This window comes from Panulirus ornatus, chromosome 30, assembly GCF_036320965.1.
Source record: "Panulirus ornatus isolate Po-2019 chromosome 30, ASM3632096v1, whole genome shotgun sequence".
Lineage (NCBI taxonomy): Eukaryota > Metazoa > Arthropoda > Malacostraca > Decapoda > Palinuridae > Panulirus > Panulirus ornatus.
Window position 1 is genome coordinate 27,018,008 of NC_092253.1, and position 18,845 is coordinate 27,036,852.

The 18,845-nt window shown below is 41.2% G+C and overlaps 1 protein-coding gene across 1 annotated transcript in view; it reads left to right on the forward strand.

Annotated features, from left to right (window-relative positions):
• The window catches only part of LOC139758522 (putative lipid scramblase CLPTM1), a 192,902-nt gene that overhangs the window by 153,641 nt on the left and 20,416 nt on the right, over positions 1-18,845 (forward strand). Inside the window, 1 exon segment of the mRNA XM_071680042.1 lies at positions 7,952-8,148. Within this exon segment, the coding sequence (XP_071536143.1) occupies positions 7,952-8,116 (165 nt within the window). The 3' untranslated portion in view covers positions 8,117-8,148.

The following is an 18,845-nucleotide window of genomic DNA, read 5'->3' on the forward strand; positions in this document are numbered from 1 at the left end:
GTGGGGGAGGAATGGGATGTATTTAGGGAATCAGTGATGGATTGCGCAAAAGATGCTTGTGGCATGAGAAGAGTGGGAGGTGGGCTGTTTAGAAAGGGTAGTGAGTGGTGGGATGAAGAAGTAAGAGTATTAGTGAAAGAGAAGAGAGAGGCATTTGGACGATTTTTGCAGGGAAAAAATGCAATTGAGTGGGAGAAGTATAAAAGAAAGAGACAGGAGGTCAAGAGAAAGGTGCAAGAGGTGAAAAAAAGGGCAAATGAGAGTTGGGGTGAGAGACTATCAGTAAATTTTAGGGAGAATAAAAAGATGTTCTGGAAGGAGGTAAATAGGGTGCGTAAGACAAGGGAGCAAATGGGAACTTCAGTGAAGGGCGTAAATGGGGAGGTGATAACAAGTAGTGGTGATGTGAGAAGGAGATGGAATGAGTATTTTGAAGGTTTGTTGAATGTGTCTGATGACAGAGTGGCAGATATAGGGTGTTTGGGTCGAGGTGGTGTGCAAAGTGAGAGGGTTAGGGAAAATGATTTGGTAAACAGAGAAGAGGTAGTAAAAGCTTTGCGGAAGATGAAAGCCGGCAAGGCAGCAGGTTTGGATGGTATTGCAGTGGAATTTATTAAAAAAGGGGGTGACTGTATTGTTGACTGGTTGGTAAGGTTATTTAATGTATGTATGACTCATGGTGAGGTGCCTGAGGATTGGCGGAATGCTTGCATAGTGCCATTGTACAAAGGCAAAGGGGATAAGAGTGAGTGCTCAAATTACAGAGGTATAAGTTTGTTGAGTATTCCTGGTAAATTATATGGGAGGGTATTGATTGAGAGGGTGAAGGCATGTACAGAGCATCAGATTGGGGAAGAGCAGTGTGGTTTCAGAAGTGGTAGAGGATGTGTGGATCAGGTGTTTGCTTTGAAGAATGTATGTGAGAAATACTTAGAAAAGCAAATGGATTTGTATGTAGCATTTATGGATCTGGAGAAGGCATATGATAGAGTTGATAGAGATGCTCTGTGGAAGGTATTAAGAATATATGGTGTGGGAGGAAAGTTGTTAGAAGCAGTGAAAAGTTTTTATCGAGGATGTAAGGCATGTGTACGTGTAGGAAGAGAGGAAAGTGATTGGTTCTCAGTGAATGTAGGTTTGCGGCAGGGGTGTGTGATGTCTCCATGGTTGTTTAATTTGTTTATGGATGGGGTTGTTAGGGAGGTAAATGCAAGAGTTTTGGAAAGAGGGGCAAGTATGAAGTCTGTTGGGGATGAGAGAGCTTGGGAAGTGAGTCAGTTGTTGTTCGCTGATGATACAGCGCTGGTGGCGGATTCATGTGAGAAACTGCAGAAGCTGGTGACGGAGTTTGGTAAAGTGTGTGGAAGAAGAAAGTTAAGAGTAAATGTCAATAAGAGCAAGGTTATTAGGTACAGTAGGGTTGAGGGTCAAGTCAATTGGGAGGTGAGTTTGAATGGTGAGAGGCTGGAGGAAGTGAAGTGTTTTAGATATCTGGGAGTGGATCTGTCAGCGGATGGAACCATGGAAGCGGAAGTGGATCATAGGGTGGGGGAGGGGGCGAAAATTTTGGGAGCCTTGAAAAATGTGTGGAAGTCGAGAACATTATCCCGGAAAGCAAAAATGGGTATGTTTGAAGGAATAGTAGTTCCAACAATGTTGTATGGTTGCGAGGCGTGGGCTATGGATAGAGTTGTGCGTAGGAGGATGGATGTGCTGGAAATGAGATGTTTGAGGACAATGTGTGGTGTGAGGTGGTTTGATCGAGTAAGTAACGTAAGGGTAAGAGAGATGTGTGGAAATAAAAAGAGCGTGGTTGAGAGAGCAGAAGAGGGTGTTTTGAAGTGGTTTGGGCACATGGAGAGAATGAGTGAGGAAAGATTGACCAAGAGGATATATGTGTCGGAGGTGGAGGGAACGAGGAGAAGAGGGAGACCAAATTGGAGGTGGAAAGATGGAGTGAAAAGGATTTTGTGTGATCGGGGCCTGAACATGCAGGAGGGTGAAAGGAGGGCAAGGAATAGAGTGAATTGGAGCGATGTGGTATACAGGGGTTGACGTGCTGTCAGTGGATTGAATCAAGGCATGTGAAGCGTCTGGGGTAAACCATGGAAAGCTGTGTAGGTATGAATATTTGCGTGTGTGGACGTGTGTATGTACATGTGTATGGGGGGGGGGGTTGGGCCATTTCTTTCGTCTGTTTCCTTGCGCTACCTCGCAAACGCGGGAGACAGCGACAAAGTATAAAAAAAAAAAAAAAAAAAAAAAAAAAAAAAAAAAAAAAAATATATATATATATATATATATATACACCCTTGCCCTACCTCGCTAACGGGAGACAGCGACAAGGCAAACTAAGTAAATAAAAAATAAACAAATGTATAAGTATGTGTGTATGAGTGGATTTCCCGTTTTTCATCAGTTTTCTGGCACTACCTCGCTGATGCAGGAAATGGCGATCAAGTATAATTTTTTTTTACTTTTTTTTTTTACTTTGTCGCTGTCTCCTGCGTTAGCAAGGTAGTGCAAGGAAAGAGATGAAAGAATGGTCCAATACACCCACACGTATATACATACACATCCACACATGCAAATATACATACCTATACATCTCAACGTGTACGACTATATACACACACAGACATATACATATATACACATGTACCTAATTCATACTGTCTGCCTTTATTCATTTCCATCGCCATCCCGCCACACATGAAAAAACAACCCCCTCCCCCAGCATGTGCGCGAGGTAGCACTAGGAAAAGACAGCAAAGGCCGCATTCGTTCAAACTCAGTCTCTAGCTGTCATGTATAATGCACCGAAACCACAGCTCCCTTTCCACATCCAGGCCCCACAGAACTTTGCATGGTTTACCCCAGACGCTTCACATGCCCTGGTTCAATCCATTGACAGCACGTCGACCCCGGTATACCGCATCGTTCTAATTCGCTCTATTCCTTGCACGCCTTTCACCCTCCTGCATGTTCAGGCCCCGATCACTCAAAATCTTTTTCACTCCATCTTTCCACCTCCAATTTAGTCTCCCACTTCTCCTTGTTCCCTCCACCTCTGACACATATATCCTCTTGGTCAATCTTTCCTCACTCATTCTCTCCATGTGCCCAAACCATTTCAAAACACACTCTTCTGCCCTCTCAACCACATTCTTTTTATTACCACACATCTCTCTTACCCTTACGTTACTCACTCAATCAAACCACCTCACACCACATATTGTCCTCAAACTTCTCATTTCCAGCACATCCACCCTCCTGTGCACAACTTTATCTATAGCCCACGCCTCGCAACCATATAACATTGTTGGAACCACTGTTCCTTCAAACATACCTATATTTGCTTTCCAAGATAATGTTCTTGGCCTCCACACGTTCTTCAATACTCCCAGAACTTTCGCCCCCTCCCCCACCCTATGATTCACTTCCGATTTCATGGTTCCATCCACTTCCAAATCCACTCCCAGATATCTAAAATGCTTCACTTACTCCAGTTTTTCTCCATTCAGACTTACCTCCCAATCGATTTGTCCCTCAATCCTACTGTACCTAATAACCTTGCTCTTATTTAAATTTACTCTCAGCTTTCTTCTTTCACACACTTTACCAAACTCAGTCACTGGCTTCTGCAGTTTCTCACACGAATCAGCCAACAGCGCTGTATCATCAGCGAACAACAACTGACTTCCCAAGCTCTCTCATCCACAACAGAGTGCATACTTGCCCCTCTTTCCAAAACTCTTGCATTCACCTCCCTAACAACCCCATCCATAAACAATTAAACAACCATGGAGACATCACACACCCCTGCCGGAAACCAACATTCACTGAGAACCAATCACTTTCCTCTCTTCCTACACGTACACATGCCTTACATCTTCGATAAAAACTTTTCACTGCTTCAAACAACTTGCCTCCCACACCATATATTCTTAATACCTTCCACAGAGCATCTTTATCAACTCTATCATATGCCTTCTCCAGATCCATAAATGCTACATACAAATCCATTTGCTTTTCTAAGTATTTCTCACATACATTCTTCAAAGGAAACACTTGATTCACACATCCTCTTCCACTTCTGAAACCACACTGCTCTTCCCCAATCTGATGCTCTGTACATGCCTTCACCCTCTCAATCAATACCCTCCCATATAATTTACCAGGAATACTCAAGAAACTTATACCTCTGTAATTTGAGCACTCACTCTTATCTACTTTGCCTTTGTACAATGGCACTATACAAGCATTCCACCAATCCTCAGGCACCTCACAATGAGTCATACATATATTAAATAACCTTACCAACCAGTCAACAATACAGTCACCCCCTTTTTCATAAATTCTACTGCAGTACCATCCAAACCTGCTGCCTTGCTGGCTTCCATCTTCCGCAAAGCTTTTACTACCTCTTCTCTGTTTACCAAATCATTCTCCCTAACCCTCTCACTTTGCACACCACCTCGACCAAAACACCCTATATCTGCCACTCTATCATCAAACACATTCAACATATCTTCAAAATACTCACTCCATCTCCTTCTCACATCACTACTTGTTATCACCTCCCCATTAGCCCCCTTCACTGAAGTTCCCATTTGTTCCCTTGTCTTATGCACTTTATTTACCTCCTTCCAAAACATCTTTTTATTCTCCTTAGAATTTAATGATACTCTCTCACCCCAACTCTCATTTGCCCTCTTTTTCACCTCTTGCACCTTTCTCTTGACCTCCTGCCTCTTTCTTTTATACATCTCCCAGTCATTTGCATTATTTCCCTGCAAAAATTGTCCAAATGCCTCTCTCTTCTCTTTCACTAATAATCTTACTTTTTCACCCCACCACTCACTACCCTTTCTAATCTGCCCACCTCCCACGCTTCTCATGCCACATGCATCTTTTGCACAAGCCATCACTGCTTCCCTAAATACATCCCATTCCTCCCCCACTCCCCTTACATCCTTAGTTCTCACCTTTTTCCATTCTGTACTCAGTCTCTCCTGGTACTTCCTTACACAAGTCTCCTTCCCAAGCTCACTTACTGTCACCACTCTCTTCACCCCAACATTCTTCTTTTCTGAAAACCTCTACAATTCTTCATCTTCGCCTCCATAAGATAATGATCAGACATCCCTTCAGTTGCATCTCTCAGCACATTAACATCCAAACGTCTCTCTTTCGCACACCTATCAATTAAGACGTAATCCAGTAATGCTCTCTCGCCATCTCTCCTACTTACGTATGTATATTTATGTATATCTCTCTTTTTAAACCAGGTATTCCCAATCACCAGTCCTTTTTTAGCACATAAATTTACCAGGGCATGTGAAGCGTCTGGGGTAAACCATGGAAAGTTCTGTGGGGCCTGGATGTGGAAAGGGAGCTGTGGTTTCGGTGCATTATTACATGACAGCTAGAGACTGAGTGTGAATGAATTGGGCCTTTGTTGTCTTTTTCTTGTGCTACCTCACACACATGGGGGGGGGGAGGGGGTTGTTATTTCATGTGTGGCGAGGTGGCGATGGGAATGAATAAAGGCAGATAGTATGAATTATGTACATGTGTATATATGTATATATCTGTGTGTTTATATATATATATGTATACGTTGAGATGTATAGGTATGTATATTTGCGTGTGTGGACGTGTATGTATATACATGGGTATGTCGGTGTGTTGGGCCATTCTTTCGTCTATTTGCTTGCGCTACATCGCTAATGCGGGAGACAATAACAAAGCAAAATAGTATAAAAAAATCTACAAGCTCTTCACCATTTCCATTTACAACACTGAACACCCCATGTACACCAATTATTCCCTCGACTGCCACATTACTCACCTTTGCATTCAAATCACCCATCACTATAACCCGGTTTCATGCATCAAAAGTACTAACACACTCACTCAGCTGCTCCCAAAACACTTGCCTTTCATGATTATTCTTCTCATGCCCAGGTGCATTATGCACTGATAATCACCCATCTCTCTCCAGCCACTTTCAGTTTTACCCATATCAATCTACAGTTAACTTTCTTACACTCTAACACATACTCCCACCACTCCTGTTTCATGAGTAGTGCTACTCCTTCCCTTGCTCTTGTCCTCTCAGTAACCCCTGACTTTACTCCCAAGATATTCCCAAACCACTCATCCCCTTTACCCTTGACCTTCGTTTCACTCAGAGCCAAAACATCCAAGTTCCTTTCCTCAAACATACTACCTATCTCTCCTTTTTTCTCATCTTGGTTACATCCACACACGTTTAGACACCCCAATATGAGCCTTCGAGGAGAATGAGCACTTCCCGCGTGACTCCTTCTTCTGTTTCCCCTTTTAGAAAGTTAAAATACAAGGAGGGGAGGGTTTCCAGTCCCCCGCTCCAGTCCCCTTTAGTCGCCTTCTACGACAGGTGAGGAATGCATGGGAAGTATTCTTTCTTCCCTATCCCCAGTTTAATTTATTTATTTATTTTACTTTGTCGCTGTCTCCTGCATTAGTGAGGTAGCGCAAGGAAACAGACGAAAGAATGGCCCAACCCACCCACATACACATGTATATACATACACGTCCACACACGCAAATATACATACCTATTCATCTCAACGTATACATATATATACACACACAGACATATACATATATACATATGTACATAAGTCATACTGTCTGCCTTTATTCATTCCCATTGCCACCCTGCCACACATGAAATAACAACCCCCCTCCCCCCCCCCCCGCATGTGCGCGAGGTAGCGCTAGGAAATGACAAGGCCACATTTGTTCACACTCAGTCTCTAGCTGTCATGTAATAATGCACGGAAACCACAGCTCCTTTTTCACATCCAGGACCCACAGAACTTTCCATGGTTTACCCCAGACCCTTCACATGCCCTGTTTCAATTCATTGATAGCATGTTGACCCTGACATACCACATCGTTCCAATTCACTCTATTCCGTACACGCCTTTTACTCTTCTGCATATTCAGACCCTGATCACTCAAAATCTTTTTCACTCCATCTTTCCACCTCCAGTTTGGTCGCCCACTTCTCCTCGTTCCCTCCACCTCTGACACATATATCCTCTTGGTCAATCTTTCCTCACTCATTCTCTCCATGTGACCAAACCATTTCAAAACACCCTCATCTGCTCTCTCAACCACACTCTTTTTATTACCACACATCTCTCTTACCCTATTATTAATTACTTGATCAAACCACCTCACACCACATATTGTCCTCAAACATCTCATTTCCAGCACATCAACCCTCCTCCGCACAACTCTATCTATAGCCCACGCCTCGCAGCCATATAACATAGTTGGAACCACTATTTCTTCAAACATACGCATTTTTGCTTTCCGAGATAATGTTCTCGACTTCCACACGTTCTTCAATGCTCCCAGAACTTTTTCATTAAATTTTTCTTTTGTTTTGAATAATCTGGATAATCTGGACTTACTATCTCCTAGTCAGTCCAGTCTAATGAGGGTACTCTTTAAATTTTGTTGTTTTTGATAATTGGCTCATGGGCAAATGTTTGCTTTGGATTCAGTTACCCTTATGAAACTTCGCAAATGTTTTAGTAAAAGCGATCTTTGAGAATATCATATTGCAATGGGGTTATCTAGTACTTGCACCCCAGTTAACAGGTCCAGAAAAGTAGCTTCTAGTTGATAAAAAGATATTTCTGCACTGACATAGTTTTTAGTACACATCGTTATCCCACCTCCTAGTGTATATATTTTCTTATGAACATATCAAATGGAGCTCCTGCTCTGTTGAGTTTGTGTCAAATGCTACTGGTTGATGATGGTCTTGGAAACCACAAGATTTTTTTTACATTGTTTATTACTTTTGGTCAGAGACATGATTTGATTGTCGATGTTATTCTTCTACTGTAATGATCATTGTAACCTTAGTTTTTCCCCCCCTTTACAGCGTTACATATATCGTGTCGATCCTTCAAGAGTGAATGAGTTTGGTTTCTCACAAGACATGGAGAAAGAGGCAAAAGAAAGGAAGGAGGCTGCTGCACTTGGCAACGGTGCGGCTGCAGCTGAAGTAGAACCACCAAAATCTTTAGAAGAAAAGAAGGAGGATTAAGTCCATTTGGAATAGATTAACAAATTAATGAGGTAAAGGAACCATTTATGGAAAGTTACATTTAGATCAGTGTGCACAAGACAGGAGAAGGATAGTTTGAAATAGATAAATAAAGGCTCTGGTTAGGAAAAGGAAAAATGCTTTAGAACTTAATTGTAACTGCAGTAGGAAACCAACGTAACTTTGGCACTGGTAACATATACACAGTGGACTCGGTTTTTAACTTCACTATGTGTATACATAATGTCACAAATGTAAATATACACTCTCTGACTTTACAGATGTTAGGAGACATACCCATATATATGTGGAACTATTTTACTAGCTAGGAAAGTGATTGGTTCTCAGTGGATGTAGGTTTGCGGCAAGGGTGTGTGATGTCTCCATGGTTGTTTAATTTACTTATGGATGGGGTTGTTAGGGAGGTAAATGCAAGAGTTTTGGAAAGAGGGGCAAGTATGCAGTCTGTTGTGGATGAGAGAACTTGGGAAATGAGTCAGTTGTTGTTCGCTGATGGCTGATTTATGTGAGAAACTGCAGAAGCTGGTGACTGAGTTTGGTAAAGTGTGTGAAAGAAGAAAGTTGAGATTAAATGTGAATAAGAGCAAGGTTATTAGGTACAGTAGGGTTGAGGGTCAAGTCGATTGGGAGGTAAGTTTGAATGGAGAAAAACTGGAGGAAGTAAAGTGTTTTAGATATCTGGGAGTGGATCTGGCAGCGGATGGAACCATGGAAGATGGAAGTGAATCATAGGGTGGGGGAGGGGTCGAAAATTCTGGGAGCGTTGGAGAATGTGTGGAAGTCGAGAACATTATCTTGGAAAGCAAAAATGGGTATGTTTGAAGGAATAGTGGTTCCAACAATGTTGTATGGTTGCAAGGCGTGGGCTATGGATAGAGTTGTGCGCAGGAGGATGGATGTGCTGGAAATGAGATGTTTGAGGACAATATGTGGTGTGAGGTGGTTTGATCGAGTGAGTAATGTAAGGGTAAGAGAGATGTGTGGAAATAAAAAGAGTGTGGTTGAGAGAGCAGAAGAGGGTGTTTTGAAATGGTTTGGTCACATGGAGAGAATGAGTGAGGAAAGATTGACAAAGAGGATATATGTATCAGAGGTGGAGGGAATGAGGAGAAGTGGGAGACCAAATTGGAGGTGGAAAGATGGAGTGAAAAAGATTTTGAGTGATCGGGGCCTGAACATGCAGGAGGGTAAAAGGTGTGCAAGGAAAAGAGTGAATTGGAACAATGTGGTATACCGGGGTCGACGTGCTGTCAGTGGACTGAACCAGGGCATGTGAAGCGTCTGGGGTAAACCATGGAAAGTTCTGTGGGGCCTGGATGTGGAAAGGGAGCTGTGGTTTTGGTGCATTATTACATGACAGCTAGACACTGAGTGTGAACGAATGGGGCCTTTGTTGTCTTTTCCTAGCGCTACCTTGCACACATGAGGGGGGAGGGGGTTGTTATTCCATGTGTGGCAAGGTGGCGATGGGAATAAATAAAGGCAGACAGTATGAATTATGTACATGTGTATATATGTATATGTCTGTGTGTGTATATATATGTATACATTGAGGTGTATAGGTATGTATATTTGCGTGTGTGGGCGTGTATGTATATACATGTGTATGTGGGTGGGTTGGGCCATTCTTTCGTCTGTTTCCTTGTGCTACCTCGCTAACACAGGAGACAGCGACAAAGCAAAATAAATGAAGAATATAGAATAAATAAATTTTACTAGCATGTGAATGGTTAATTTGATTAAATTTTCATAACCACAGAACAGTGTTTGAGACCACTAAGATCTGTGCCATGAACTCTTTTAAAATCGGTAATGATTATTTTGAGAATAGTCTACTAATCTACTAGGGCTGCCACACCTATTTATCAATACATTTATTTCTTTGGCTATCCAATTTTTTGCTAAAAAAAACAGAACAAGCAAATTTATTATCATAACAAACAAAAGATCTTGTACTTTTTCTTCGTGTGTATTCAGTACTACTGTATTGTAAAAGTCTGTGTTTTTTGCAGTGTAAAAATTTTTTGACATTTAGTTGTAGTAAATGTTAACCATTTACAGGCATAATGTACACAAAATAATTGAATATCATCAAGCAGTGCAGGGTACCCCATGACCCTTACAGTCCTTAAGAAATGATAAGTCAGTGAACTGTAACTTGTGTGCCTAGGCTTAATGCTGAGTTCTTTGACAACAGAATGCTAACAGTGATATGTAGACAGGCTTTGATGTGTAAGTTACATGTTCTCTGCACAGGTGATACTGTGGATAGCATCATTATTACTTAGCCTCTGTTCACTGTATAGAATGGAATAATTACAAGTTTATCAATATAAAAATTTTCAGCTTTTCAAGAAGACTTTCTTGCAGTGCAGTTGGTAAACTTTTTGGAATGGTAATTATATGTAATGATGGATTACATTGTTCTATAATCAGGAAAAACAAGGAATTCAAATGTTTAAAAAAAAGTTGTTCATATGACTGTGACAAATAAAGAAACTGATAGGTAAAACAGAAAAGAACTGAATTCATCATTATTCTCATTTGTAGCACATACCAAAATAGGGATGTTACTGAAATCTACCTGTGTGAAGTCACACCATGTAGTGTTGCCAAAGAACTTCCCTCACTCCAAAGGAGTCTATCTTTTCCCTTCCACTGGAAGTTTTGCAACCTTAGAGCTCATAGAAAGAGTTTGTAGGGAACTCCAATACTTTCTTAGTCAGGGATCCAGGTTCCTTGTAGATAAATGAATAATTACTGAATTAAGGAGACATCTTTAGTGAATGTGAGGATTAATGCCCAGTTCCTAGTGAATGCCACAAAACCAGTTTTACCTTGAGAGATGTAATCTCTAAGCTGATAGCCATAACAGGTTATACTTTTAGAACCGATTGATTCTACATGACTGGACCTTCAGGAAGCAAAATGTATTATCAACATTATTTTTTGTGTAATGTCACATATTTATTTAACTAAGCACACCAATCTCATCTCATATATTTTTAATTTTTTTGATATATGGATGAACAAAGAAACACCAACTAGGAAGATCTAGATGTTAGAAGTGGAGGGAAAACCAAGAAGATGAAAGGAGTAAAAAGACTTTTTAGGGTGTCAAAGTGTGAATATTTAGAAAGGTGAGTAGCACTTCGAAAGCAGCCATAGAGGTATATTACCAGAACTACTTGCCTGGGTACCCAGAGGGTTTATTGGCAGCTGCATAGTGAGCCAGCTTTCCAGTGGATTTCAAGCTGCACTCCTCTGACCCGGGTAGCTGTCTTCTTTTACTGCTTCACTGCACGTGGACACTAGCACTCTACCCACAAACATACAGTCTCTCTCTGTCACACATAACACTTGACAACACTTAACTCGTACAGCTCATTCTTCGTAATTGGAGTTTTCTGCTTTGAGCACTATTTTTAGACTTGCCTTTTGGCAAAATGGTAGGAGCAGTAGATAGAAATAGTAGGTAGGAATGTTTTGGCTGGAGCATTAGGAAGTAGCCGGTATGAATATTAGGTAGGAGCCTCTGCAAACACTGCATTAGAGTTGCCCTCTGCCAGAGGCCTGTTAAGAGTGAGGCACTAAGGGCTAAGAAGCAGTACTGTAGTTCTAGATATGCAGACTATTGCTTTAGCCACCACTTTGAGGGAGTTCCAGGAGGGAATAGGTGTCAAAGATATTAATGGAAAGATAGACAGAGAGAGCTGCGCAAGAGATGTAATAGATGGGATCCATATAATATAGAGGGGAGAGAGGATGTGCTGTTGTTGGGCTGAACCAAGACATGAAATTGCCAAGATAAACATGTGAATAGTCTATGAGGCTTGGAAGTTAGGCTGCCTTTGATGCAATATATATGACAGAAGATGGATGCATACAAACAAGGCCATTATTGATCTGTTCCTGACACAATCTTGCTGATGTAAGAGAAGCAGTGATGTAGAAGGATAAAAAAAGGACCAGTTTCAGTTGCTTTTGATATCAACTTTTCAGTGTGATTTGCAGACACTTGAGAAAGCACACCTCCTTACTTAGCCTGTGTACTGACACTAAATTCATCAGTAAATTTATCTTTCTGATTTATGATTTATATGATCAGACATCCCAAGGGTTTGTCTTAGACCTGTGCTCTTTCATTTCTTCATCACAATTACGGTAAAGGGAGTTGCCAGGACTGTCCTCTCATCCTGTGTGAATGCAAATTTCTGCCTCATATAAGTTAGCATTAGGTGTCCTATTGGAAGAAAAAACAAGGTGAAGAGCTTTGGAATCTTTATAAGGAAAATCAGGATATTCTTGCATAATATCTAGACACTGGCAGCAAGAGCCATTACCTGGGCTTGGTGGTTACTGTTGATATTTTATAAATGGGACTGACATTTATTCTGCAGCTTGTTCCCGGAAGACTTTAGTCCTATCCAAGTGTTGTTCCTAGCTTTGGAACCTGCACCCTTGGGAAACACAAGTGTTGAATGCTTTGGTAACAGCTTTTGCCTCTAATAATGCATAACAAGTGGGTTGTGGTTGGTTGAAGCCATTCAGGATTTGTTATGTGATGTTTCTTTGTAGTATGGTAATGGAGTAATCGAGTTGAGAGTGATTCTTTTATGGATCAATTTCCTAAACGGTTTGCTTGAAGACAGGTAAAATTGGGCAGTTGGATGGAAGGAGAGTTGGATGTTTGGAGGATTTTTTAATTGATACTATGTTGACAACGTTCCAAATGTCTGGAATTTTGTTGTTACCAGAAGTGGCTTAAGATATCTGAAAACACTTTGGACTGCAGTAGGAACAATGGGAATCATGTGAAAGTTTGGCATTTTGTCAGGGCCTGTTGCAAGAGAGTGCTTTATCCACTAAATGACCAAGCATGGAAATTTAGGGAGTGTTTTAGGTCTAGGGTTTAACACAAAAGAAGAAAAGGTTGGTCGTAACTTGATAGGATATATCACGAAAAGTTATGAAAAATCTGGTTAATCATCCATCTTTATTGCTGTGAATTCAGTTAAATTTGGTGCCCTGCACAAGTTGTGTATCATGTTTGATGACATTTGCTAACTTGCACAAGTTTGTCTCTTTTCCACCACTGCCAGTGGACTTCTTGTACACAAAGAACTTCTCTTAGCACACTAACTTGTTAACTCCACTAAGTAGCTACTAATTGATGTAGGGCATATGCTAGGGTAGTGCCCTCCTCCAGTGTTTTATATGGGTAAATGAGTAACAAGGATGCTATCTTGGTGATAATTATAGTTGCTTGTCACATAAGGCATCTGATAAAGCTCACCTTTCAGTTTAAATGACGGCTGGAAAAGGCTAGAGTAGAACTTTGTGCTATATGAACGAGTATGTGCTATATGAACGAGTATAACCCAAAGGTTTATTCATGGTGCTAATTACAGTTCCTTTGGACAATAAAGTGTGCCTTCAAATTCATATAAGGGTTCTTTAGGGTTCAAGGTTTTAATTGCAATGTTCGTGTCAGTGAGAGGGAAGGTTGGGTCACCAATTGTTTAAAGATGGATTCTGTGTAGGTTTTTCATGACTTTCTTTTTTTAGAGTATGGTTGATTTATGACCTTTTTTTTTTTTTTTTTTAGTTATTTTTCATGAGCATGCTTGTGTGCTCTGGAGATGGGGTGTTTTTAGATTTGGTCAGAAGCACATCATATGCTAGAGTTGGATGGATGTGGATTTCCATTAACATGTGCCAGAGTAGGTTAGATTGTTTTTTTTGTGGTTCAAACTGTTAAGGGGAGGAGAGCCAATTTTTTGCTTGACTTTCAGGTAATTAGGTTTAGTGATGGTGTTGAGTAGGGTTTTTATTTCTTTATCTTTTGTGATGTATGCAACTTGCAGAGAGAAGTTTAGATTATAATTATTTCTGTAATTCCTGCTGGCTTTGTTGGTGAGGATGATGTAGTGTTGGATGGCATGATATGAGGATTGGAAATCACCTATACTGAGATTTTGAAGTTTTTGGATTCCATGTTCTACATGAATGCTGGCAAATCTGGTTTCCTATGGTTTGTGTATGTTTTTTTCACTGGCTTTGTGGGTTGGGTGTGTTCGATGAAGAGTTAGGAGAGTTCATGTAATTTGCTGTTGGTGGTCCTTGAGTGCAGTGTTGGTATGCCAAAACTTATGTCTGGTGATGTTGGCTGTTGGAATTGGTGGGTTGAGAATTTGGCTAGCTGTTTTTGTAATTTGAGGATGTTGAAATGACAGTTCTTTTACAAGCAGATCACGTAAGGGATCCTAGGAGTGATTGTTGAACCATGCAGGTTGGTGGGCATTGAAATCTCCACTTAGATAGGGGCTGAGCATGCTGCTCAGGTTCTTCAGCTGGGGATGACAGGTAGTGGGGAATGTGTGCTGACTATGTTGTATAAGTGCTGTGTACTTTTCTATGAATTGTATTTCAAGAGTGTTGTTGTCAGTGCTTGCAACTGGGTCTGTGTTCCGAGTGGTGTCGGTGTTTGGGATGTTGTGGTGTGTAACTGTTCAGAGTCCTTATCTTTGTCTGTAGTGTAAGAAGGAAGGAATGATGTGGGTGTAAGTCTGGTTTCTTGGATGAGGGCTATGTGTATGTATGTTGTGTTCTCGAAGAAGGTTGAACACTTCATTGTGCTTACTTGTAATGCCATTATTGTTGAATTTTACAATGCTTAGTGTTAATGGGATCTATAGGTTAGAAGGATTAAGTGATGAAATTTTTTTGAATGGCCGAGACAGTATAGGCAACTAAATCCCTTAATTAAGGCAATTTCATTTACACTGTATATGTCTGTGTGTGTGTGTATGCATACCTAGACTGTGTCTACCCAAGGTTACATCGTGAGTGAAAAGTCACCTTTAGTGAGGCTGTATCATTGGGAGTACAATCTTGTTAAAGACTTCCTTACTCTAAAGCCATCTGCATTTCCTTGCTACTGGGAGTAGTGCAACTTTAAGCAGCAGGAGCCTTTAGAAAGGTCCTGGGTAACACCAGGACCCTTTCATATTAATTAGTCCTGGGGCAACTATTGATAAATTAATAAAATGAATACGCTACCTCGCAACCGCGGGAGACAGCGACGAGGTATAAAAAAAAAAAAAAAAAAAAACCTTAGCTAAAGGTACCCAATTCATCAACCATCCCCTAGGGGAAGGAGAATATTTTGGCTTGACTGTGGATGGCCCATGAATGCACCTGTCACCAATGGTAACCATAATATGATGGAAGTGTGAGGGTTTGTTATGATACACTGGGTGTTTATGTTTGAATGCCTATTGCATATCCTTAATTTGGAGTAGTTCTTTGCAAAGGGGAGTGATGTCTAATGAAGTTGATAACACTGGAGGCAGTTTGAGTATCTGACATTGAAATGCTTTATGGTGATACAGTTTGACATTGTGGACAAATGTACTCTGATACTCCCTCAACCTGTCTCTTGACTCCCCTCTTTTAAAGTTTCTGAACTTTCTTTTTGACCCTCTGCTGCTTTCTTTTGTACACCTCCCAATCACTTCTACTCCTTCAATGCAGATACCATCCATACACCTCTATGGTAGTTGATTTTGCTTCACCATGATTAAGCAGTATAATGATATCACCTCATCTCACTCTCATTCCTCTCAGTGCTGTAAACAATAATAATATCTCAACCATGGTGCATTCCGACATGTATTTCAAATCAGTCATTCATTCTGTCATCTACTCTCAAAAATGTGCTACTTCCATGATCAAAGCTTTTAGCAGTATTCATTCTTCCATGTACACCATATAAAGTTTTTCTGTTCACTTTATCACATGCCTTTTCTGAAGCCATAAATTTTTTACTGCTACTCAAGAACAAGAATTTAGTCCCAACTCCATCTTTCCTTCCTAAAAGCAGGCTTGTTCTTAACCTGATAATGCACTATATTTAAGCCCAGATTTTCAGTCACAGAAAAAAATTGGATGAAGTGAAGTGTTTTCAATACCTGGGAGTGGACTTAGCAGCAAATGGAACAATGTAAGGGGAAGTGAGTCATGGGTGTGGGGAGGGGGTGAAGGTTCTGGGAGTGATGAAGAATGTGTAGAAAGAGAATGTTATCTCAGAGAACAAAAATGGGTACGTTTGAAGGATTAGTAGTTCCAACAATATCACATGGTTGTGAGGCATGGACTAAAGATAGGGTTGTATTGAGGAGGGTGGATGAAATGTTTGAGGACAATATGTGGTGTAAGGTGGTTTGATTGAGTAAGTAAAGAAAGGATTAGAGAGAGGTTATTTATTTATTTTGCTTTGTCGCTGTCTCCCGCGTTAGTGAGGTAGCGCAAGGAAACAGACGAAAGAATGGCCCAACCCACCCACATACACATGTATGTACATACACGTCCACACACGCAAATATACATACCTATACATCTCAATGTACACATATATATACACACACAGACATATACATATATACACATGTACATTATTCATAGTCTGCCTTTATTTAATCCCATTACCACCCCTGCCACACATGGAATAACAACCCCCTCCCCCCCTCATGTGTGCGAGGTAGAGCTAGGAAAAGACAACAAAGGCCCCATTCGTTCACAGTGTCTCTAGCTGTCATGTAATAATGCACCGAAACCACAGCTCCCTTTCCACATCCAGGCCCCACAGAACTTTCCATGGTTTACCCCAGACGCTTCACAAGCCCTGGTTCAATCCATTGACAGCACGTCGACCCCGGTATACCACATCGTTCCAATTCACTCTATTCCTTGCATGCCTTTCACCCTCCTGCATGTTCAGGCCCTGATCACTCAAAATCTTTTTCACTCTATCTTTCCACCTCCAATTTGGTGTCCCACTTCTCCTCGTTCCCTCCACCTCTTGACATATATATCCTCTTGGTCAATCTTTCCTCACTCATTCTCTCCATGTGACCAAACCATTTCAAAACACCCTCTTCTGCTCTCTCAACCACACTCTTTTTTATTTCCACACATCTCTCTTACCCTATTATTACTTACTCGATCAAACCATCTCACACCACATACTGTCCTCAAACATCTCATTTCCAGCACATCCACCCTCCTGCGCACAACTCTATCCATAACCTACGCCTCACAACCATACAACATTGTTGGAACCACTATTCCTTCAAATGTACCTATTTTTGCTTTCCGAGATAATGTTCTCGACTTCCAAACGTTCTTCAAGGCTCCCAGAATTTTCGCCCCCTCCCCCACCCTATGATTCACTTACGCTTCCATGGTTTCATCCGCTGCCAGATCCACTCCCAGATATCTAAAACACTTTACTTCCTCCAGTTTTTCTCCATTCAAACTTACCTCCCAATTGACTTGACCCTCAATCCTACTGGACCTATTAACCTTGCTCTTATTCACATTTACTCTTAATTTTCTTCGTTCACACACGTTATCAAACTCAGTCACCAGCTTCTGCAGTTTCTCACATGAATCAGCCACCAGCACTGTATCATCAGCGAACAACAACTGACTCACTTCCCAAGCTCTCTCATCCACAACAGACTGCATACTTGCCCCTCTTTCCAAAACTCTTGCATTCACCTCCCTAACAACCCCATCCATAAACAAATTAAACAACCATGGAGACATCACACACCCCTGCCGCAAACCTACATTCACTGAGAACCAATCACTTTCCTCTCTTCCTACACGTACACATCCCTTACATCTTTGATAAAAACTTTTCAATGCTTCTAACAACTTGCCTCCCACACCATATATTCTTAATACCTTCCACAGAGCATCTCTATCAGCTCTATTATCATAAATGCTACATACAAATCCATTTGCTTTTCTAAGTATTTCTCACATACATTCTTCAAAGCAACACCTGATCCACACATCCTCTACCACTTCTGAAACCACACTGCTGTTCCCCAATCTGATGCTCTGTAGAGAGAGGTGTGGTAATAAAAACAGTGTGGCTGAGAGAGCAGAAAAGGGTGTGTTGAAATGGTTTGGACATATGGACAGAATGAGTGAGGAAAGGTTGACAAAGTGGATGTATGCATCAGAGCTGGAGGGAACAAGAAGTGGGAGACCAAATTAGAGGTGGAAGGATGGAGTGAAAAGGATTTTGAGTGATGAGGGCCTGAACATTCAAGAGGGTGAAAGGCATGCATGGAATAGAGTGAATTAGAAGGATTTGGTATGCTGGGGTCGATGTACTGTCAATGGACTGAACCAGGGCATGTGAAGCATCTAGGGTAAACCATGAAAAGGTCTGTGAGGTGCTGTGGTTTCAGTGCATTACACATGACAGCTAGAGAATGAGTATGAGCAGATGTGGCCTTTTTCTGTCTTTTTCTTGGCACAACTTCACTGATGCAGGGAGTTGTGATGCTGTATCCTGTGGGCCAGGATGGAGCCAGAAATGGATTAAGGTGAGCAAGCATGAATATGAATATGTGTATATATGTATATGTTGATATGTATATGTATATACATGTATGTGTATTTCTGTGTCTATGAGTAGATGGGTCTTCATCTGTTTCCTGCTGCAACCCCACTGACTTAGAAAATGGTGATCAAGTAAAAGTAAGGTAAGTTTGAATGGAGAAAAACTGGAGGAAGTGAAGTGTTTTAGATATCTGGGAGTGGATTTGGCAGCAGATGGAACCATGGAAGTGGAAGTGAATCATAGGGTGTGGGAGGGGGCGAAAATTCTGGGAGCATTGAAGAATGT